Source organism: Equus caballus, chromosome X, assembly GCF_041296265.1.
Source record: "Equus caballus isolate H_3958 breed thoroughbred chromosome X, TB-T2T, whole genome shotgun sequence".
NCBI classification, from domain to species: domain Eukaryota; kingdom Metazoa; phylum Chordata; class Mammalia; order Perissodactyla; family Equidae; genus Equus; species Equus caballus.
The window spans coordinates 26,372,691-26,398,513 of NC_091715.1; the positions used below are offsets into that span (position 1 = coordinate 26,372,691).

General features: G+C 35.6%; 1 protein-coding gene across 8 annotated transcripts in view; it reads right to left on the reverse strand.

Annotated features, from left to right (window-relative positions):
- Positions 1-25,823, reverse strand: part of DMD (dystrophin) — a 2,262,230-nt gene that overhangs the window by 1,177,957 nt on the left and 1,058,450 nt on the right. For all 8 annotated transcript variants that reach the window (XM_023633802.2, XM_070257261.1, XM_070257256.1 and 5 more), the window contains one exon: positions 9,341-9,502. In XM_023633802.2, the coding sequence (XP_023489570.2) occupies positions 9,341-9,502 (162 nt within the window). The remainder of the gene's footprint in view (positions 1-9,340; positions 9,503-25,823) is intronic.

Below are 25,823 nucleotides of genomic sequence, written 5' to 3' on the forward strand. Positions count from 1 at the left end.
GTTCATATCTGTAGTGCTGTTCCAATATGATTAGAGATCAAAATTTCTTTATGAATTAAGTAGATCATGCATGAAAAGAGCTTCGTGGCCAAATATATTTTGGAAATTAAGGATAAGCATGTGTCTGTACTATAGAACTTCTCATCATATTTTATATATTAATATACATTGTGATATCCAAGAGGAATATAGTTCTTTGTTCAAATTATCCTTTTGCTTTTTTTGGCAGAGCAAATCACACAAGTAGATTTGGGAAGAGCTATCTAATATACTTAATGAATATATTCGCTAACCATAATTCATTATTAAAGTTATAAAATAAAAATGGATACATATTTCCAATTGATTCCACTTTGGGAAGGTTGTATAATACGCATCACACTTATATTTAGCTGGCACTTTTACAAATTAATTCCACGATTCTTACTTTGAACTGATAATTCATTTTTAGTTTGTACTTAGGATATCGTTTACCACTTACTTTATTATTCTGGAACCACATAATTAAAAAATGCTTATCACTTTGAGGGCAGGCTTATTGTGAAATAGATAAGCGATTTGTTTAAATAACAGAGTATTATGGAAACTTCCAGGCAGAACGGATTATCTCCTACTTAAAAATCCTTCTAATAAAAATGACCAACATTACATTATCTTTCCTGACATTATGATCAGATAATGAAAAAAAAGAATATTGTGAAAGAAAACATTGAGAACGGAAGATTTAATCCAAAGGAAAATGATTTCCATACTTAGCTTTTCAGATTTGTAAGATCTGCTCAAGAGCTAAAGGCTATAAAATTTGATTTGTATTTTCACCTAAAATATACATCTACCTGGATATGGATGGTAAGTGTTTGAAGAAAACAAACAACGGATCTTGTGAAATTGTCAGCGTGGCTTCATATAAAATCAATCATTTCCAACAGAAGCAAAATGAAAGGAAGCAGCAAATCAGGGCTACTGATTTGAAACAGCCATGTATGCTCTAATAGGAGTTCTCAATGCAATACCTTTCAGGATCACTAATTTTTCTTCATAAAAGTGAAATAACATAAAGCAAATTATATCATCATGCCATTACCAAAAAAAGACATCTGACAATACAGTAATTATGTTCATAAGAAACAACAATGGAAATGGAAATAACCATTTTTCCACTAAAGATGGTAAAGGGCAAATTATAGAACTAAAAATCAATCAAACATTAATGACATTTCCAATATAGCACTTTACAATTAACTGAGCAGAGAGCAGGGCTTTTTATCATGATTTACCTCATCAGACCATTCTCATATATCAAATTAATGACAGAAGATGGCAAGCAAAATTAAACTGTAGCCATCTAAAGTATTTAATGGAATAAAGGAAACTTCATATCAAATAATTATAAGGGCTTTTGTGATGTCAAATAAAGAGAGTGATTCCAAAGAAAATAACTAAAATATTTCAGAAAGAAAAAATATTAGAAGATGTCATGTTGAGACTATTAATGGAGAAATTTAACACTGTTACATTAGAAATTTTTCAACAGATAGTAATTTTGAAATGGCATCCTCAAGAAGGGGAAATGGCCACATACAACTCAAACTCACAAAATTAAAGGCAAAAAATGCACTAAAGGGTATTAGATAATTTGTACTTTAAAACATAAGGGACATGATAATCATGTAATTATGATTGTGAGCATATAATTTTGAAAAGTTTCACATGATACTTTATAATTATTCAATAAGTAGAAAAGACATTCACACGGCTTTTTACTACTATTTGAAAAAAATTCCTATAATTTGATTAGATGAATTAGAAAGTATGTTACTTATAAACTAAGATTCGTCAGACAGAGAAGTTTTGACTTTTATCAGGAATATGCAACAGGCCAAAGAGCTTGTTAGAGTCTAACAACTTAACCACAGGCTCTTTTCAGGTTTGTGAGGCATACATATTCATTAAGCAATATAGATTTGTGTATGTGTGTGTGCATATATACATATACATTACATGTGTGTGTAAATTTATGCAATAATAGCAAACATCTTAAGACCACCAAAGTACATTTAGCTATTGCCTTAGTTCAGTTATAAGTACTGTGGTGGAACTTTGTGTTAGGAACTTTAAGAAATTACCTGATGACCATCTTCTTCCATCCCACTCCTACTACGCTAATAGGAATGGGGGGAGGAGTGGTATGAAGGAAACATTCTATTTTAGTGTTTCCCAAACTTGTTCCTTGACATATGAGTGCTGTGGTATATTAACAGATTTCTGGAAAAACAGATTTCTGTGGTTTATTAAGTTCGGGTTAAACTTCTAAGCTCCGAAAAGAAAAAAAGTGGGCCATAAATCTCCAGAAGGGAAAAACATGTAAATTTTTATAAGTAAACTTGATGATACTACCTTTTAAAAATAAAAAAGTGAACTTTGTGTGGAATTATTTCTTTTATTACGCCTGAGAAATGATGTTATTCTTAGTTATAAGAATGATAATGAAAATAATAGTGATGATAATAGAATAGTCCATTACAAATAGGCACTATGGTTACTTTTAAAATTAGATAAGTGGAGAGACAAAACTTTGGGGGGAAATTTGGAATACTGCATAGAAATATTAGGGGATTGTGGTAGTTATAGCTTAAATTTTGCTTGGTAGAGAGCTAATCATCAAAATGGAGAAAGCAGATCTGAGTCAAAGTCCCAGCTTCAGTAAAAATGCTTTAGAAGTGAAATCTATTAAATGCACTAGAAGATGAATAATTGAAACATTATGATATTACTACATAAGATCTTATAGTGAACACTAGTATGGTCGATCAATATCTACCATTTAAGTTAAGTCCAGGTTATTTAACAAAATTCCTCACATTTCACCTTTCACTATACATCAAAACAATGAAGTGAAAAAGTTACTGGTAACCTGAAAGTATTTTTTTAAAATATATTACTTGAGACAATCTTTATTAGTCTCTTACTAAATTAGCATTATTGATGTATAATTTACATACCACAAAATTCACCTGTTTTAAATTTACAATTCCATGAATCTTAGTAAATTTACAGAATTGTGCAACCACTGCCCCAATTTGATTTTTAGAACATTTCTATTTCCCCCAACTGATTCTGTGCGTCCATTTGCAGTAACTCCTAAATCACTAATCTAGCCTGTTCAATTATTCGCTTAAACATAAATATCTGACTTATCTACCTCATTAGCTTGTTGTAATGATCAAATAACGCGGATGCCTTGAAAATAGTAGCCATTCACACAGTACAGTCCTTGAAAATATGTAATATATGGATAGGCTGGAATATGTACTTTCCACTAACCCTTCCTTTTCACGTGAAAAATTCTATTGTGTACTACTTGAAATATTCTGGAAGCCTTTCCAAAGCTCCAAACCTTGACAATATCATAAAGCACTTTTCAGTTCGATTTTAAAAACAGTTCTTGATGATACGATAACCTTGGTAGGCCAGTAATTCTTTAAATTTCATCATTTTCCTGCTATCTTATGAGTGGCAAGATGGCAAGGCCCATTTTTAGCTTGCCTACTTTTTTGCCTTTTTTTTTTTTTTTTTTTTTTTTTTTTTACAGTTCCTGGCACATTCGTCTGGCCAATACATACTTAGTGACCAAATCTTTGTGGAATTGAATGAATGCACCAAATATTTATTGAGGACCTGCTCCGTAGCCCTGCTTTCTTGTAGCTGACCTTTGGTGGGTAAGGAATGGAGGTGGACAGGGAACAAAATTAAAAATAAGTAAGAAAAACAGTCATAAATGCTAAAAAGAAAACAGAGCAGGGCGTGCTATGACAAGTGTTATCTGGGCACGCATTTTAGATGTATAACTTCTCTGTCAGCTATTTTTGCAAGAAATATCCATTTGTATAAGAGAAAATAGGAAAAGCAGGTGGAATCTAAATTGCCTCAAAATATTCAGAGTACTGCACATCTTCACTGTGACCATACTACGCTGTTGCTGGTTTCACCTTTATATTTAGCACTTGTAGAGAGATTTTCCAAAATAGGATGCTACAATTTAACTGCAGACTTAGGATGTAGACTTTTGAGTTTGTAATATGAAAGATGTCCATTTCCTTATCATTATACATCCTGTAAGGACATGACACTGTGTGGGTTTTCCAAGTACAGTCAATGATGTGTGGCACGTTTCTAATCTTTTGCATCTTCTGCAACTCTTGTTTGTGGTTATTTCCCACACTATTACACGTGTCAAAATAACAATAATAGTCATTCTAAACTGGGGAGTAATCAGTTCTATATAGTAACACACAGAGGTAGTATTTCAAAGTTAGAGCAGACTTAAAATTAACTGCATTGTGTTTATCATGGTATCTATGTTGCCAGGGAGAAAGAAAAGAAAATATTTCTCTTACAGTTACATGGGGTTTAGCACTAGGACCCAAATTTCTGTAAAAGTTCACCATTTTCTTCTTCTGTAGTTAAATTATTTCATTATCACATAAATCCTGAATGAATTTTTCTATGTAGGTTTACACTCATAAATCAGTGAAGTAGGCTGCAAAGTTAGACCGTTCTGAGCCATTTGGCAATCAAACGTGCCTATTTACATTTTAAAAGTCTTTTTTATTCCATAATTAAGTCAAGCTTAATCTGAGAGACCAAAACCTGCATTTTGGTCTTTATTTTTTAAGCCATTGATTTTGATAGTTTGCAATGCTTACATTTATATATGACCAAATATATTTAAAGTGAGTTATAAGATTTAGCTTCAATAAACACAAGAATATCTCACTTATGAATTATTTTGGTGTGCAGCTAATACAATAGGCTTAACATTTCTCTAGTAAAAACAAGATCCCTTTTTTCTCTTTATTGATACTAAGTTTTAGCTACATTGTGAATGAGCTGGAAAAAGAGATGGAAGAAATCTGGTCTGTAGTAGACCTGGAATACCCAAAAGTCCTAGCTTGATGAGTGAAATACAGGAGCACTTTTCTATGTTGATTATTAGGTCCTCTCCATTGATGATAATCTATTTGTTTCCTAAATTGCTCTATTTTTTCCCTTTACTCATGCACACAAATCTACTCTGCGGGACTTGAGGTTGATGGGATCAAGAGTTTGCAGGACAAAAGAAATAGAAGAGTTTAGCTACTGCAATCACTGCTAGGAAAGCCCACACTGCTTCTTGTGGCAATCCAAGTAACAGCGTCATGTTCCCTCCATAAAATGTGCATCAACACATAATGATATGGAGTATTTCAACAGGTACCCATGTTGGCCCATATTTACATATTGGAGATTCAAAATAGAAAATTACTGGAAAAGGAAAAGAAGTGCAGATTGAAGTATCTTCATAATTTTAAGAATTACAGACTATTCATATAGGCTGTAATTAGACATAGTCGTCATGGCTCCTACAATGATTTAGAGGCGCATCCAAGCTAACTGGCACATTAATATAGGTGGAATTAGAAAAAAAAAAAAGGAGCAAACAAGAAAACCAAGCCAAGTTCATCTTCACACATCCATATTGAAAATTCTATTTGTCTAAATTAATTTCTTCATGCGGGAGATCTATGTTTTCTAGCTTTACCCATTTCTCATAAGAGTAAGGGGATAATCAAAATAGGAGAGAAAGTCACCAGTAGTTTGATCTCCACCCCAAATCCATCTCACTGAAATCCTGATATCCTGATACAGCCATAGGTGAGAATCTTTATCAAAGAGTTGTGCGAAGTGTAACGTGAAAAAAAGACTGGAGCAATTCAGCCATTACCAGTAACGAAGTATCCAAAGTTGTTCTCTACCTTGGTTACATGTTAGAATCATTTGGGGGAGTTTCTAAAAATTCTGATGACTGAGTCCACCCAGAGATTCTGACGTGATTGGCCTTGAGTGCGGCCTGGGTACTTGGATTTTTGCTTCCAGACCTTAGATGCTAAAACTAAATCTCTGTGGTTCAATATGTTCTTCAGGAAAATTAGGGAGTAAACAGCTACATTCATGTGTTTCTTTGCAGTTAGAGAATTTGATGAGTTTTATTCTGTAAAACTTTTTCAAAGAAACATTCATAGGTTTTTATATTTTAATCATACTATTTTTGAAACAGTTCGTAAGTTTCTGATTTCTATGTCTAGAAGAGTTTTCCCCATTTGCTTTATTCTATTTGAATCAATAAGATGTCATCTTAACTTTGTACTTTAAGAAAAATCTCTCTTTATATGGGATGGCACTGGGAAGCTGATACTGTGGTCACAAGATTTAGGATTTTGGTTTGGTTAAGAGCTACGTTTTTTGAAATAAAATATTCAGGTCAATGTATGCTCTGATATCCTTGCAGTATGTAGTTTTATTGTCTAAAAGATTAAACTTTACTCCTGTAAACTCATGTCACTAAACAAAAAAGTAAAATATTTTAAACCCAATTTAGAATTAGAAGGCCCAGTTCTCTATCATGACAGATAACTGATCAATTAACATGCTGAGGCAGTGGGAAGCTCATTTCTGCCTTTCAGTTATAAATGCAAGTGGAATCCAAGGAAGTATCTCAATCTACTCTACTTTTACATATAAGAGAATACCTGTCACAAAGTTATACACATTCTATACATTTCCTCAATATCGAGAATTTTTTACACCTGAGATTCTCAAACAATCTTAAAAGGCAGAAAAAGAAGGCTCTATTAAGAAATTTAAATTTAGTAGCAAAACTACCAGTGCACCACACGGTGGAGTCAGACATCCACAAATCTACATGGCTGGTATGTGACAGGAAATCTGAGCACACATTGAAGATGACCAAATATGGCAATGCCATTCATTTTGTCCTGCTCCTCAGTGATGTATTAAACTAAATACTCCGTTTCTGAAAAGGGAAAGCTAAGCCTACTAATCTTTTAATTAGCAATAAACTTTTATGCAAATTTCAAGAAACACATTGCTTTTTATTAATACAAAGCATAAAAACTAGCCCCAATTATATATGCTTAGAAAAATGTCATATGAGTGGCATTCTTAGTGGGTTCTTTGTCTGACATACTGTGCTTAAGTTCTTACTTCACAGACAACCTCTTTACTCTCTACTTGTTTCTTTCAAGGGAGTTTCAAATTGAGCTTCAGAAAATGCAATCCTTGAAGTAAATCTGAGTACTCGATAACTCTGTTCCAGCAAACAAGTCACTTGTTGTCATCTTAAAATAAAATCTTGGAGAAGAATGTTTCAATAGCTTTTGGGTGGCTGTCATTTTCCAATCTGAAATATTATCATTTGGGGAATTCAAAGTCAAGAATTATCTTGAAAATGCAGGTGCAACTACAGAAAGGCACAGAAAATGGAAAATGGATATGAGCTCATTAGTACTCTAAAATATCTTTTTTCAAGTAGATTTGAAATTTCTTAATTTACCTGTGTGCTGTTATTTGCAAGTAATTTGAACTGCTATAATTAATAGTATTTTTACTCTAGCCTTTTTACTTGAGAAAACCAAACAAAACACCTTATATTATGTTATCAGAAACTTGTATGTTATATTTGTTTGTAGAATCCTGCATTCATATCTAAATTAAAAACACTCAGGGTCCACAACCCTTTCAGCTAAACAAGATTTTTTTTTTTCCTAAAAGCTTCCATTTTTGTCAAAGACAATAATAGCTTTTGCCTATCTCAAATTTGCTGCTCATAGCTTGGTTCTACAAGCCTCAAAAAATAACTCTGTACATTCTATAGTACAAATGTCCAGTTTTAATATTGAATATTTATATTGTTTGGAGTTTTCCTTAACTACATTCAGAAAGTCATGAGCAGTCTTTAATGAAACATTCCTCCAAATTCATGTCACTCAATTTAAAGAAAGCAGTTCTTCGTTGTCCTTAGTTTATAGTCATGTGAGTCTTCCCAATTCAGTAACAATTGCCCATTCCTATCAGGCATTTTTCTAAGGCCTGACTATAAAATTTTCTATGTGACTCAAACTGGGACAGTCTTAGGAGTAGTTAATGCTGGAGAACTTGACTAGACTTATGTAAGTTTGAAGAAATGCTTATACTGGGGAGTTAAAATCCTCAAGTGTGTTTGCTACTATCCCCCCAGTTACCAGAGTATTTACCATTGTCCCAGTGAAAAGCTATTGAAGATTTTATGATCAGGATTCTTCCCAAACTTCACTTTCTTGATCCCCTATTGCAATGGTCAATGAGAAGCCCCTCCGCTCTGGGCTTTCTAAGCCTATCAAAACTATCTGTACTCTGTCTCATATTCTCAGGGACTTTTTTGGTCAAACTCAGACAATATGGTAAACTAACCCGTGCTATTGTGTACACTGATGCTCTGGGCACCAATTTATCTGTCATTCACTGCACTATAATTACATCGTAACCATGAATGATACATCCAATATTTTACCCCAAAATTGATTTTAAAGTAAAAACATTCAGATATCTCCACCAATTACTGAAGACAGGGCCTCTGGACTGGGTAGATAATCTTCTAATGCCCCTCACATCATAGCACATTGGTCTAAGTCACTGGGTTCATACTATGCACAGAAGATTTGAAAAGTTGCCACAGTACTTTACTATCAGAAAATCCTAAAGACATTTAAATAAATAATACCTGTGATACTTTATGTATATTTAAATGTTATTTAAAATAGAAATAAAGCATTTAAAAAATACTTCCCAGGGTGAAAGTTAATTTAGATATAGCCTAAATTTACTCAGTATAAAGTCAACTTAGATTTATTTTCATTACTATGTTAACTCTCATTCTAGAAAAACTAGTTTACCACATTTCATAATTAAGACCGAATAGAGTTGAATGTGTGTGTGTGTGTGTGTGTGTGTGAGTACATGTGAGTATATATAGTATGACTATTAGTAATAAAATGTAAGTTTATATCTCTAATTTCTTGTTAATTACTTGCAACATATTAAATGTAGAACAGTATAGAGATCATATGACTTGTGATTCCAAGATAACAAAGATGAGTTGATAATAAAATGTTTGAGCCTGCATTTTTAATAGTACCACTAAAAATACTTTTTTTTACAATTTACATTGCTATGGTTTCCTTCCAGCTTAAGAATAGTCTGAAAATACTGATAAACACAGACTTTGGTGTGACAGCGCCCCTGTCTTTTAAGTCTCTATTTCAAATTCCCCCATTACATACTTTCAAAAATAAATCTTAGTACTAATCTAGAGTTCTTTTTGCTGCTTATCTCCAAATATTCAAATTAGTCAACCAAATAACTCTCTGTACAGCTAGTTAAATAAATTGTAAGTTAGAAATTCAGCATTCTTGCTCAGATAATTAAAACAAAAGAGCAGAAGCTCAATCCTAGTTCTACTTGCCTGGGCTTCCTGAGGCATTTGAGCTGCATCCACTTTGTCGGCAATATAAGCTGTCAACTGCTTGTCAATGGATGAGAGGGACTCCTGAATTAAGTGTAAGGATTTTTCGATTTCCTGGGCAGACTGGATACTCTGTTCAAGCAACTTTTGCCTCCTCACAGCCTAAAGAAAAGAAAAAATAAGAATGAATCAGTTAAATGTTTGCTCATTATAGTTTTTTTGCAATCCTGCTGCAAAGTAAATAAAGATTCCAGATTCGTCCGCAATCACCTTTCTGTAAGATAGATTTCGCAGCTTCCTGCCACTCATTCAGTTCTACTTAAAAAAATAAAAATAAGAAAAAAGAATTAGCACACAGAACTAAAGGATCCAAAATTTCTGCAGGCCAAAACCACAATACTATGCACATCAAGGAAAGAGGCTGAAAAAAACATTGGTGAAATCATTTCAGTCATTGCAATCTGTCGTTCTCAGGCCGAATGTTCCTCTTGATCTCATTATATAGTTCAAGAGATTTGGTTTACTTAGAATAGGGTCATCGTCATCACAATCCAATTCAAGATAGATAATCCACTTCCACTAGTGAGACACATATACAATCTGTTCAGAACCAGCTCCTTTTCAAAGAGAATTTTAGATAACCATCTGGTTAAGGATTTATTTTGAATACTATTTCAACCAGTTTTGCATGGTCTTTTTTTCCCCTACTTTCTTCCACCATTTGGATTATGGAAATTGCTTGTACAATTGGATTTGCGTTACTGCTGAAGTAGAACAAATAATAAGTAACCCTAATATAGCTGCAATGAATCTTGATTGTTACTATAAGTATGATTAGGATAATTTAACACTTTTCAAGTATAAATAGCATGCTGAACAGATTGCAGAGACTCCCTTCAAGGATCTGTTCACCTTTAAAAGAGTAATTATAAAAGTAAGGAATGGGACAGCCAACTTATTGAGAATTCCTTAAGTTACGCATCAAATAAAGTATTTTTCTTTATTATACAATAGGTAGACATGATTATCTGGTACAAAAGAACTATCCTTCCCAAAGACCACGACTGGTGGTTTAAAAATGATCCTGCTTTTTATATGATATAAAGAATATTAGATACTACATAAAGAATATAAATGTTGGCTCTTAAGCTTACAAGATATTGGAGATGTCACTACTCTGTAATGAAGTCAACTTGGAACACAATGTTACTAAAGCAAGAATAAGGCTAAAGGCCTCTGGACCAAGGGTAAAGGAGCTGGAAGTCTTGTGATGCTGCAGGAGTGGGGAGGATGTTCTCATTATTTCTACCTGTACCATAAATCTTTTTTAGGATTTTGTCCTAGGCATTCCTTCTTTCTCATTCTACTCATACTCTCAGATTCAATAAACTTCATATACTCACAACTCTCAACTCTCCATCTCCAGTCCAGATTTCCTCCTTGATCTCCACACTTGATTATATATTGCCCTACTTGACATTTCCACTTAGAGGTCCTACAGCCACCAAAACAACAACAGACCAATTACGGACCCATTGTGTGTCCCCTTCTCATCTACTTCCCACTTTCCCAACTTGCTTTTTCTCTTTCTCTGTATTTTTTTTTCCTATTTCAGTGATTTATAATTAATCATTGCCTTTATTAGGCATAATTCTGGATATTTCTTCTTCCTCTATCATGTCCACCATTTTACGTTTAATCACTCAACCAATCACAAATCCTTTCTTCTACCTCCTAACACTTCTTTCTTTCTTTAAAATATTTTGTGAGGAAGATTGGCCCTAAGCTAACATCTGTTGCCAATCTTTCTCTTTCTGCTTGAGGAACAATTTCTGCTGAGCTAACATCTGTGTCAATCTTGTTCTACTTTATGTGGGATGCCACCACAGCATGTCTTGAGGAGTGGTGCTAGGTCCATACCTGGGATCCAAACCTGTGATCCCCGGGCTGCCAAAGCAGAGCACTCAAACTTAAGGACTATGCTACTGGGCCGGCCCCCCTAATATTTCTTGATTCTATCCTTTTATCCCTTTCCCCACCATCATTATCCTAGTTGAGGTCAATACCATCTCTTGCCTCAAATATGGTACTAGATTCTTGGCTGGTATCCTACCCTGCCACTACCCATCTGCAAAGTAGCTACAGTGTTCTTACTAAAATGAAATGATGGTTCTCTGCTTAAAATCCTCTAGTGATTCTTTATTTCCTTAGGATAAAATTCAAACTCCTCAATATGGCTTAAAAGTCCCTTCATAGTCCCTGCTGGTGTCTTCTACACCTTGCACAAGCGATAGAGGAATTTTATTTTTCCTGTCCCAGAGTACACTATGTCCCTCTTGATACTTGGCCTTAAACATGTTGTTCACTTTTCCTAGAATAATCCCATCCTCAACTTACTTTTACTGGCTAATTTACATTTATCCTTTGAGTCTTACCTCGGAAATGTGGACATCTCCCTCTCCAGGTGGCTGTCCCTGACACCCTATGTTCTCTCTTGTACTTTCTATTTCTGGGTTAGCATGTATCCCACCATATTATAATTTCCCATTAATTGTCTCCCTCTACTTCAGACTATAAACTCTAATGAGATTAGAGATTATGGCTGTCTTGTTCATTGCTCAATATCAGTTCCTAGAAAAAAGGCCAATAGTTTTGTTTATGACTGGATGAATGGTGTAACAAGGCTTTTTAATGGAGAAAGCAGAGAAGAGTTCAAGAAGTCAAAGACAAAAATTGGATTTACAAAAGAAACTCAAAAAAAAAAAGGTCACTACCACTCAGAGATATATCCTTTGGAGAACAGATCTTCCTGTTATATTTTTTTTGCATTAAAAGTGTCAGAATAGAATGGAACACTATTTGGAGCAACCTTTAATCTATTTCTATTAAAATACTTGATCCAAATCAGTGACCAAGACCTTGCCCTGTACTTTAACTCAAACAGTTTCCTTTTTTTTCAGTCAAAACTTCAACTAGAAGTTGCATCACATAATAATTCAGATAACAGTGCTCACAGCTTTAATCAGAGCTCTCTATATTGTAGAAGAGAAGGTCTGTAGCCTACCCCAGTTTCTCCCGAGAAATGGATCGCTAATGATAAAATTTCACCATTGTCACAGGCAGCCGGAGAAACCTTCCAATCACAGCATGTAGTAATTGCCTACTTAGGCATTGTTTAAATCAGGTCCTTTATCTGGCTAAAGGCAAAAACAGCCTACTCTTCTGTTCACATCTGTAGAATTTTAATATAATTGAATATGGTATAATAAAGCATAATGTTAAGCCACATAACTAGCCTCAAAATTATTTTTAGAAATCTAACTTTTTCTATTCATGAGATTCTATCAGTTGAAAGGAATGAAGCAGCCTAAGAGATGATGGCAGAGTTGACCTCAGGTGGATTGGTTCTTTGCCTGGCCTGGCAGTCAATGAGAGAGACCAATTTACTCAGATTCTTTGATTATTTCAGGGAGTGAAAAGACCTGATGTCAATCCAAACTTGCAGAATTCTTTCAACGACTCATGGCATAAATTGCCCTCTATTTCTAAACATCTTGTTAGGCAGAAGCTGATGGGATGCCAGGCCTGGGGTTTTCTAGGACACTCTGCCCACTTGACCTGTGCTGCCTCATTGAATGGAATTGGTAGGAAGTCCTGAACCATAATCGGATTTTTGTTGTTGTTCCAGAATACTGCTCAACTGTTGTTTAAAAATGTTCTTTCATGTCTTTAGCTAATCCACTCAGCAATAAGAGGAATCATATAGCTAGACAGAAATAGCAAATATGAGGAGAGTTAGGAAGACAATAAAGGACTGGCAATCAACAGCAAAAATATAAAAGTAGAAAATCAAATCCTAGTAATGGTTACCAAGGAAAACATGATGAAAAAACTTTTAATTTGGTTTTCAGAGAAAATTCAAAGAAAATTAAGCAAAAAAAATGAACATACGTGAAAATAAATTATTATTTCCTCAAAGGGCTCTGCAACATAAAATTAAAAGTTTAATGATTTTTCTTGGCAATGGAAAGCTGTCTCCACAGTAAATTGATTATTCCTCACATTTCTATTTTTAAATAATGTATTAACCCTTGTGCCCCAATGTTACAAACACTTAAATCAGAGTGCTGTGTGCCAAAGAAACTGTGGAACAATAACTTATTCATGTGAAATAAAAACTGGGAATTTGAACCAAAATAAATGTACTTCAATATAAATGCAGGCTTAAAAATAGAGAAAAATTTAGACAAATAACCCCAATCACTTTTAACAAATAATCATTAATTAAAGAAGCTTTATAGCCTTACTATACTTATTAAACTCACTATAAAAGATAATCATTTTTATTTCATTTAAGAGATGATAGGTAAGCTTAGGATTGCAAATGAATTAGAAATGTGGGTGTTTTCACTCTTAAATTAGGACCTTCTGAGAAAATCATTATAAAGATATATTTCCCTTACAGTTAAGCTTTCTAGCCAGCAGCAAATACTTATTAAGCACATAATATTTTGAAGAATTAAACTATACACATAGTCTCTCACTACAGGAATAATGCAACCAAATGACAAAAAAAATCTAGTAGAATGCAAGGATAAAACATTTTTCAGTCAAAGAAAGAAGAAAAACAAATCTACATTGTATGAAGTAAAGAATGCCAGAAAAGTGCTTCTGTCCAAAATTCCCTATCCTACACTGACTGCAACTCCCCTCTTGGTCACTCCACAAATTAAAAATATATATATACATATGGATTACAAAAAAGTTTGTTAAAATCAAGGCTCGGTCCTGAGAAAGTTAATTCACAATATAGCATGAGTTACATTTCTTGTTGTTAGTGCCATTAAGTTGATTCTACCTCTAGTGACCCTTTGTAGATCAGAGCGGAACCCTGCCTGGTCTTTCTGAGCCATCCTCTCACCTTCTGGCACTATTATTAGACAATGTTCTGCTGCTATTCATAGGGTTTTCATGGCCATGAGTTAGTTCAAGGCCATAAAAATAACTCTCCTGCAGTATCTGTGGGACCTAGGATTGGAAATGGGAGAAATTTTGTCGTTATTTTCTTTGTTTCCTCTTTTATGAGTGTGTTATTGTTTTATTTTGCTTTTGTGTTTTTTGGTGGAAAAGAGGAAAAAGAGAATTTTGATGCCTGAAATATGATTGTGGAGGACCAATTGGGTGGAGGTCTTAGAAGGAGGTTTTCATTGGGTATCTCTTTGCTGTGGAATCCTTTGTAGGGTGGTGCAAGAGTGACGTAAGTCTTATGGTATTAGAAAGCATGAGTGTGCAAAAGATGTACTTTGACTTCTTAGCACCTTTCATAAACCTTTGTTTTTATCCAATTATGTAATAAATATTCCTTGGTTGCCTACTATGTGCCAGGCATCAGGGGGCTTTTTTTTTTTTTTAAAATTACTCAACAGATTCAGGCTTAACACTGTAAAATTTATCCTTTCATTGGCCCTATGCCAAAAAAAAAGGGATTTGTTTTAGTCGGTTGGGATTTTGAGAGATATTTGGCTTCTCAGAAGTCTGGAGTGTGGATTTTCTCAAGAATTGCAAATTCGTGCCTGTTCTGCTTCAATTTAGGAAGAAAACTTCAGGCCCTTTGTGAAGACAAATTACCTAGGAGTTGTTTAAATTCTATTCATTAATATTTCTAGAAAATAAGGGAAAAAGCACAGATGTCAGATGGTTGACTTTAAAAAATTGGAACATTGTTTATGATCATCTTGTAGTAAATGGTACACTTACTAACTTTTTGTTTATTAAGTACTTGTCAGTGAAATCTGGACTTCTAAAATGCTTTGATTTTCAGCACTGTTTTACTTTCTTTTCCCTAAGTAATGCAAATTTTAGCCAATGTTAAAATTAAGCCTCATTTCTTTCAGGAATTTTAGTAGTACATGAACTAAAGAAAACTATGTGCCAAATTCTGATGCAAATAAAAGAAAGCAACTACAAATTTTTGAAGTTTCTTCTCAGAGGAGAGTATTAATTTGCCTCACCTGAATGCCACTACCATGAGCAACATAGAGCTATAAGGAGTAAGTATTTTTCTCATGAACACTGGCTGGGGGGTGGAAGTCCTATAAGAAATGTTTTAAAAGCAAATTCTACTTTCTGTGGCTCTTCAGAAGCTAAAGTGAAGACCCAAGAGAGGCCAATAATCTATATTATTTGACAGTCACACCTCTCTGCACAGATTGTCCTGCCCAAAGAGTTCTACTTTCTGGAGCCTCAAGTTCTCTGGGCAGGCAATTGATACAGCTGCTTCCTTTTAGTTTTTCTTTGTCACCTATTAAGAGGTTTTAATCTGTTCAAGCACCAAGTAATAAGAATACTTAATTTGATCTCGTCAAGGTGGCAGTGTAAGCAGACTCTGAACTCATCTCCTCCCACGAACGCAACCAGGTTACAACTATTTTTGGACAAATTACCCTGGAGAGAAAACTGAAAACTGGATAAAAAGAACCCCCACAACAAGGGACAGTCTTGACTAAGGTGGAAGAGGCAGAAATTCCTGCTGGAGAGGAAAAAGGCCACCTTTGGGAGCAGCGGAGCTTCTCAGCTGGCCAGGTGGGAGCCACCCTAAGGCATGCAGGCTTCCCTGGAGGAGTGAGGTTAAAATGTCCAAAATTAAAGATAAAGAGAGAATCCTAAAAGCAGCAAGAGAAAGGCCACAAGTGACATATAAAGGGAAGCCCATAAGGCTATCAGCGGACTTCTCAGCCGAGACCCTACAGGCGAGAAGAGAATGGCACGACGTATTTAAAGTGCTAAAAAGAAAAAAACCTACAGCCAAGAATACTCTATCCTTCAAGGTTGTCATTTAGATTGGAAGGAGAGATAAAGAGCTTCCCAGACAAGCAAAACTTAAAGGAGTTTATCACCAAGAAACCAGTTCTACAAGAAATGCTGAAGGGACTTATTTAATTGGGAAAGCAATGACCACAAATAGAGATTAAAAAAAATTATTATCAAAAAAACAAAACAACAAAAAAAGGCAATAAAATCACTTGTAAAGGTAAAAATATAGTAAAGCTAGCAGATTAACTACCTGTGAAGATAATATGGAGGTTAAAAGACAAATCTACTAAAATCACCTATTTCAATGATAAGAGGGTAATGGATGGACACACACTAAACAAGAGACTATATATGATTTGAAAAACATAAAATGTGGGAGGAGGGGAATGAAAAAGTAGAGCTTTTAGAAAGAGGTCAAGCTAAAGAGTCTATCAACTCAATATAGACTGCTATATACATAGAATATTAAATAGGATACTCATGGTAATCACAAATCAGAAACATATAATAAGCAAGCAAAAAAGTAAGACAAAAGAAATCAAACACATTACTAAAGATAGCCATCAAACCACAAGGGAAGACAGCAAGAGAAAAGACAGGAACAGAGAAGAACTACTAAAACACCTAGAAAAAAAATCTAACAAAATGGCAATAAATACATATTTATCAATAGAATCTTTAAACATCAATGGACTATATGCTCCAATCAAATGCCATAGGGTGGCCCATTGGATAAAAAAACAAGACCCATGTATATGCTGCATACAAGAGACACACTTCAGACCTAAAGACACTCACAAACTGAAAGTGAAAGGATGGAAAAAGCTATTCCATGCAAAGAAAGCGGGGGTAGCAATACTTATATCAGAAAAAATAGACTTTAAAACAAAAACTGTAACAAGAGACAAAGATGGGCACTACATAATGATAAAGAGAACAATCCAACAAGAAAAATAACACTTGTAAATATCTATGCACCCAACATAGGAGACCCTAAATATATAAAACAATTATGAACAGACATAAAAGGAGAAATAGACAGTAACACAATAATAGTAGGGGACTTTAACACTCCATTTACACCAATGGATAGATCATCCAAACAGAAGATCAATAAGGAAACACTGGCCTTAAAGGACACATTAGACCAAACGGACTTAGCAGATATATACAGAACATTCCATCCAAAAACCACAGAATACACATTCTTTTCAAATGCCCATGGAACATTCTCCAGGACTGATCACATATTAGGACACAAAGCAAGTCTCAATAAATTTAAGAAGATAGAAATAATACCATGCATCTTTTCTGACCACAAAGGTATGAAAATAGAAATCAACTACAGGGAGAAAACAAGAAAAGCCATAAAAATGTGGAGATTAAACAAAATGCTACTGAATAACAATTGGGTCAATGAAGAAATCAAAGGAGAAATCAAAAAATTCCTGGAGACAAATGAAAATACGACATGCCAAAATCTGTGGGATACAGCAAAAGCGGTTCTACAGGGGAAGTTTATAGCAATTCAGGCCTACCTCAACAAAGAACAAAAATCCCAAATAGACAATCTAACAGTGCACGTAAAGGAACTGGAAAAAGAACAACAAACAAAGCCCAAAATCAGCACAAGGAAGGAAATAATAAAAATCAGGGCAGAAGTAAATGAAATAGAGACTAAAAAAAAAAATAGAAAAAACAATGAAACCAAGAGCTGTTTCTTTGAAAAGATAAACAAAATTGACAAACCCTTAGCTAGACTCACCAAGAGAAAAAGAGAGAAGGCTCAAATATAATCAGAAATGACAGAGGAGAGATTACAATGGACACCTCAGAAATACAAAAGATAATAAGAGAATACTATGAAAAGCTATATGCCAACAAATTGGATAATCTGGAAGAAGTGGATAAATTCTTAGAAACATACAATCTTCCAAAACTGGACCAAGAAGTAGTAGAAAATTTAAATAGAGCAATCAACAGTAAGGAGATCAAAACAGCAATCAAAAACCTCCCAAAAAATAAAAGTCCAGGATCAGATGGCTTCCCTGGTGAATTCTACCAAACATTCAAAGAAGGCTTAATACCTATCCTTCTCAAACTCTTCCAAAAATTGAAGAGGAGGGGAGGCTTCCTAACTCCTTCTAGGAAGCCAACATTATCCGGATACCAAAACCAGACAAGGACAACACAAAAAAAGGAAATTACAGGCCAATATCACTGACGAACATTGATGCAAAAATCCTCAACAAAATACTAGCAAATCACATACAACAATACATTAAAAATATCATACATCATGATCAAGCGGGTTTCATTCCAGGGATGCAGGGATGGTTCAACATCTACAAGTCTATCTTAACAAAATGAAGAATAAAAATCACATGATCATGTCAATAGATGCAGAGAAAGCATCTGACAAGATACAGCATCCATTTATGATAAAAACTCTAAATAAAATGAGTATAGAAGGAAAGGATCTCAACATAATAAAGGCCACATATGACAAACTCACAGCAAATACCATTCTCAATGGAGAAAAACTGAAAGCTATCCCTTAAAGAACAGGAACCAGACAAGGATGCCCACTGTCACCACTCTTATTTAACATTGTATTGGAAGTCCTAGTCAGAGCAATCAGGCAAGAAAAAGAAATAAAAGGGATCCACATAGGAAAAGAAGAAGTGAAACTGTCACTCTTTACAGACAACATGATTTTATCACTATAAAACACTAAAGATTCCACTAAAAAACTTTTAGAGATAATAAAGGAATACAGTCAAGTCATGGGATACAAAATCAACATACAAAAATCGGTTGCGTTTTTATACACTGACAACGAAGTAGCAGAAAGAGAAATTAAGAATACAATCCCATTTACAACTTCAACAAAAAGAATAAAATACCTAGGAATAAACTCAACCAAAGAGGTGAAAGATCTGTACACCAAAAACTATAAAACATTGTTGAAAGAAATCGAAGAAGACACAACGAAATGGAAAGATATTCTGTGCTCTTGGATTGGAAGAATTAACATCGTTAAAATGTCCATACTTCCTAAAGCAATCTATAGATTCAATGCAATCCCTATCAAAGTTCCAACATTTTTCACAGAAATAGCACAAAGAATCCTAAAATTTATATGGAACAACAAAAGTCCCTGAATAGCCAAAGGATTCCTGAGAAAAAAGAACAAAGCTGGAGGTATCACACTCCTTGATTTCAAAATATACTACAAAGCCATAGTAACCAAAACAGCGTGGTACTGGCACAAAAACAGACACACAGATCAATGGAACAGAATCGAGAGGCCCGAAATCAACCCACACATTTATGGACAGCTAATATTTGACAAGGGAGCCAAGAGCCAAGAGCCAAGGAGAGTCTCTTCAATAAATGGTGTTGGGAAAACTGGACAGCCACATGCAAAAGAACGAAAGTATACCATTCCCTTACACCCTGCACAAAAATCAACTCAAAACGGATTAAAAACTTGGATGTAAGACTCCAAACCATGAAACTTCTAGAAGAAAACATAGGCAGTACGCTCTTTGACATCGGTCTGAGCAGCATATTTTCAAGTACCATGTCTGACTGGGCAAGGGAAACAAAAGAAAAATTGAACAAATGGGACTACATCAAACTAAAAAGCTTCTGCACAGCAAAGGAAACCATCAACAAAGTGAAAAGACAACCTAACAATTAGGAGAAGACATTTGCAAACCATATATCAGACAAGGGGTTAATATCCAAAATATACAAAGAACCCATATGGCTCAACAACAAAAAACCCAACAACCCAATTTAAAAATGGGCAAAAGATCTGAACAGAGATTTTTACAAAGAAGATATACGGATGGCCAACAGGCATATGAAAAGATGCTCAACATCATTAGCTATCAGGGAAATGAAAATCAAAACTACAATGAGGTATTGTCTCCCGCCAGTCAGAATGGCTATAATTAACAAGACAGGAAACAACAAGTGTTGGAGAGGATGTGGAGAGAAGGGGACCCTCGTACACTGCTGATGGGAGTGCAAACTGGTACAGCCACTATGGAAAGCAGTATGGAGTATCCTCAGAAAATTAAGAAAAGATCTACCATATGATCCAGCTATCCCACTGCTGGGTATTTATCCAAAGAACTTGATAACACAAAGGCATAAAGATACCTGCACCCCTATGTTCATTGCAGCATTATTCACAATAGCCAAGACTTGGAAGTAACCTAGGTGCCCATGAAGGGACGAATGGATAAAGAAGATGTGGTTTTATACACAATGGAATACTATGCAGCCATAAGAAATGATGAAATCTGGCCATTTGTGGACAACATGGATGGACCTTGAAGATATTATGCTGAGTGAAATAAGTTAGAGGGAGAAAGTTAAATACCCTATGATCTCACTCATAAGTAGAAGATAACAACAACAACAAACACACACATAGCAATGGAGAACGGATTGGTGGTTACCAAGGTGGGGGGGGGGGCAAAAGGGGTGATTAGGCTCACATGTGAGGGGATGGACTATAATTAGTTTTTGGGTGGTGAACATGATGTAATCTAAACAGAATTTGAAATATATTATGATGTACATCCGAAAGCTATATAATGTTATAATCGAATGTTACTGCAATTAAAAAAAAAGATGAAAAAAAATACTTAATTTGACTAAATTATGTTGGAGCGTTTGAGAGCATTTCTGATCAGCTGTTTCCTCCTATACTTACTCTTACTTAATTTACGAGTTATCCTGAAGCTCCATTATTATGGTCACAAGTATATTGGACTCTGTTATCTTAGAAGTTTGACTGAGACTTCAGCTGAAAACAATAAGTACTAAGTTCCTCTCATTCTAAGAGATGGAAGTAACAAGACTTATCTCAAAAGGGTTTACAAAAGATGTAGCAAAGCTAGCCCTTCCTTCATTACTCCACCAACCCCACTTATTCTAAAATTCTTTGGAGAAGATTTGGGAGAGAAACATAGTCACGCTGAATCCATGGCCCAGGGGGAGAGTGTGATGGCTTCTTCTGCTTCAATCTTTCTGCTCCAAGCAAGTGAGGGGAGCTCCAAGATCATCGCTCATAGAGTCTGAGTCCAATGTAGATGGGGATCATACCTAATTATCAACTTGGACTCTGCTTATGCAGCTGAATGCTTTATTTGCTTTCTATGCCTATCTAGGCGTGAAAAAAAAACCAGAATTGGAAATGATGGCATAATAAAGAGAGGGGGAAGCCCGTACTTCCCAATGCTTGGTGTGGCAAAAATGTTTCCATAGGTCAAGTGGACACTGAAGAAGGCAGCCGTGTTTGAGCTGTCGAGCAGGAACGCTGCCTGTGGAGCAAGAGTACTATGGGATGAAGAGGCTTGCAGATATCTTTACAGAGCATGTTTTTCTTGTTAAAGACATGGGAAGACAGAAGAGCTTCTATAAGTCCTCTTAAAGAGCCCACACTTACATCCCAAAAAAAGCTAATGTTTGTGTCTTTGTTACATAAAAGACACAAACTCCATAAAAAATGCTAGTTAATAGGAGACATTTGCCCACTTTCCTTCATTGCTACTTCTAAGGCCAATGGGAGTAATGTGACCCAGATGTGGTAAGCAAAGGCAGTGGAGGTGTATGAAGGAAACGATCACTCTTCCCTTCCAGTGCAGGTCACCTAGGCTGTGGTTTAAGCTTGCGCTGGAAACAGGAGAACAACATTAAACTAAACATGGGGTTGAAATTTTAAGCTGAACTAAACTGGATTTAACTTTTCAATACCACAGACAAGAAAGCAATGGGATCTATTCAGGATACCAGTAAGAGAGATGAATCAACCATCTGCCTGAAGCAAAACTATCTCGTGTTTGTGTCCTATCTGGTTCAAACCATGCAGCAAACTACTGACACAGTCCATGAATTCAGCACTTGATAAACTGAAGCAGAGGCAAAGGAAAAAGATGGATATGAGGAATGGCTAGAATGTGATCCAGGGAAAGACAAAAAAGGGTTTATGGGAGGCATGAAGAAACAGATAATGTAGGAACTAGGAAATATCTTTGAAACACTGACAATTATGGCAGTATGGTATCTTTAGAAAGCTTACAAAGATACATTGATGCCTTTGTCTTATACAACAGCCTACAAATTGCACATGTTTTATATCCATTTACCAACATTCCATGTGTGGACTACTGCTGCTATCAAATGCAATGCTTTACCTACTGATAGATAATCTCAGTGACCAACCAATTAAAATTTCTGAAGCATAACTTGAAAGTCTTTAAGGAGGCATGCCATGAAAATGTCAGGAATTACTTATGGACCAGTAGGGACATTCTACTTGTCTCAGAAACAGATCCTCCCAACGTTTAGTTGTTTAGAATTGGCGGGACATCCTCAAAGAAGCTGAGATTTGAACACCTGGGCCTCACTATAGACTCAGACCTCTTTGGGGTTGATGAGAGAGAAATATTTCATTTTTCATGATTTTGTATGTGGAAGGTAAGTAATAGATTCTCACAAAGTTGCATATAACGTTCCTAGATAGTTAGGCATACTTTTAGCAGGCTAAGAAAATGCTTTTCAAGAAGAATCAAGCCAGTAGTTTACAAAGGGAATTAAATGGGGATTAAAAGAAAAGCAGAGGAGGAAGATAATTTACAGCAGGAAAGACAACTTTCAACTGTTCAGTCTCAGCAACCATCAAAAGCTTCACTTTGTTGCTATTGTTTGTTTTCAAATCAGTCTGTCCTACTTTTTCATCCAGAAATGAGATCCCACACAGAGTTCCTTGAACGAGAAAGACCAAAGAGTTAAACCGTGCTGTTTTAAGCCACTTTAAATGTAACTTTTGTGGGGAGCACAACTGGCTTTTGTGGCATATTTGTTAATGTATTATGTTAGTTTTAGGTGCACAACATAGTGATTCAATATTTATAAACATTTTGAAATGATAATCACAACAAGTCTAGTTACCATCTGTCCCCCTAGAAAGTTGTTACAATATGATTGACTATATCCTCTATGATGTATATTATATCCCCATGGTTTATTTTATAACTGTAAGTTTGTACCTCTTAATCCCCTTCATCTATTTCACCCTCTCTTCCCTTGAGGTTTGATGACTTTCTTTAGTGTTGTGCTTGGATTCCTTTCTCTTTAGTTTTTGCGTATCTATTGCATATCTTTGGTTTGTGGTTACCACGATGTTCGTATACAACAACCTGTATATATAGCAGTCTGTTTTAAGTTGATGGTCGCTTAAGTTCAAATGCATTCTAAAAGCTCTACATTTTTACTGACTCTCCATTTTATGTTTTTGACATCATATTTTACATCATTTTATTTTATGTATCCCTTAACTAATTATTGTAGTTATAGTTGATGTTACTACTTTTCTTTTTTAACATTCATACTGGCTTTATAAGTGGTTGATCCACGACCTTTACCATACATTTGTCTGGTATGAGATTTTCTCTTTCATCTATTTTCTTATTGCAAGTTATGGCCTTTTCTTTTCCACTTAAAGAAGTTTCGAACATTTCTTGTAAGGCTGGTTTAGTGGTGAAGAACTCCTTTAGTTTTTGCTTACCTGGGGAACTATTTCTCTGCCCTTCATTTCTGAATAATAGCCTTGCAGAGCAAAGTATTCTTGGCTGTAAGTTTTCTTTTTTCCTTTCAGCACTTTGAATAAATCATGCCCCTCCTTTCTAGCCTGTAAGGTTTCTGCTAAAAAAAATCTGCTTGTAGTCTAATGGGTGTTCCCTTGTACAGAACTAGTTGTTTTTCTTTTACTGCTTTTAAAACTCTTTAACTTTTGACATTTTAATTATAGTGTCTTGGTGTGGATCTCTTTGAGTTCATCTTATTTGAGACTCTCTGTGCTTCTTGGACCTGGATGTCTGTTTCCTTCCCCAGGTTAGGGAAGTTTTCAGCCATTATTTCTTCAAATAAATTCTCTGCCCCTTTCTCTCTCTCTTTTCCTTCTGGGACCGCCCTGCCCCCTCACCCTCACACCCTGCCTATAATGCGAATGTTAGTATGCTTGATGTTGCCCCAGAGGCTCCTTAAACTATCCTCATTTTTCTTAATTCTTTTTTTCTTGCTGTTCTGGTCAGGTGATTTCCACTACCCTTTCTTCAAGGTCAGTCACTGGTTCTTTCATACTGTCTAGTCTGCTGTTGATTCCATCTAGTGTATTTTTAATGTCATTTATTGTAGTCTTCATCTCTGATTGATACTTTCTTATATTTTCTCTTTGTTGAAGGTCTCAGTGTATTCATATATTCTTCTCCCAAGTTTGGTGAGCATTTTTATGACCGTTACTTTGAACTCTTTATCAGGTAGATTATCTCCATTTTGCTTAGATCTCCATTTTGTTTAGTTTTTTTCTGATGTTTGTCTTGTTCTTTCATCTGGAATATATTCCCCTCTCTCTTCTCATTTTGCCTAGCTTTCTGTGTTGGTCTCTCTGTATTAGCTGATTGATCTACCTCTCTCTGTCTTGAAAGAGTGGCCTTATGTAGGAGATTTCTCTCTGGGCCCAGAAACACAGTCTTCCCTAACCATCTGAGTAAGACGCTCAAGGGGTGTCCTCTATCAGGCTGTGGGAGCCCTCCAGCTGCAGAGCTAGTTTGTGACTGCTGTGACACATTGGTGGGTGGGGCTGGCCTCCTGCCAATCTGCAAGCACATGGGTGACTGCTGCATCTGGTTTGTGGGTGGAGCTGGCCCCCACCTGGCTGCTAGGCCCTCTGCGAGTGCTACAGTGCATTGGTGGGTGGGGCTGACTTCTTGCCAGTCTGTGAGGCATATGTGCATCTGCTGTGGCACTTTGGTGGGTGGGGTTTTCAGCGGGGCACACCCACTATCTCCAGCATATTAGAGGGAGAATTCCAAAATGGCACATACCAGCCCCATTATTAACAAGGTAGACTGAGATCATAAAAAAGGTTCCTCCCAGGCCAGTGCCTCTGTCTCCAGGAAGAGTCCCAGGTGATCCCTGCCTTTTAGCAGCTGACAAAGTTAGTAAATGGTTTCCTTCACCTATAGCATATGTGCTTCCAAACTGCGTTTTTCTGATTTCTGGGTCAAGTGAGTCTAAGGGCCAGCCCTTTAAGTGTGGATTTTCCCCTCCCTATAGTTTTATAATTTTCCTAGACATAACTACCATTGATTTTCAAAGGCTGTTGTTTTGAGGGCTGACTCTCCTGTGTAGGATGTAAGGGTTGGGGGTGCCTGATAGGGAGCTCAGATCCCTCACTCCTCAGGGAAAAGTTTTGTATCTTTGAGATCTCTCTCAATTGTTGTGCAGGCTATGTTCTTCCAATTTTTAAGTCTCTGTCAGAATTATTCCAAACGTAGTTGTAGATTTGTTGTGTCATGGGAGGAGGTGAGTTCAGGATCTTCCTACACCTCCATCTTGAACCCCCCTCTGAGACTGTTAATGTACTTGATATGGAGGTAGGCTATAAATAATTACATAGATGTGCACATGTGTTTATATAAATACTCTTTAAATATAAAAGAATGAATGTTACATTATTTACAAGGGCCATCTAGATTTATTTTTGTTACTGTCATTTGGTTTAAACCCACTGGGCAGAAAAACCCCAAAACCAAGTGCAAGTAGCTCTCTATAATTTCCTTTATAGGAAAATATAAATGTTTAAACC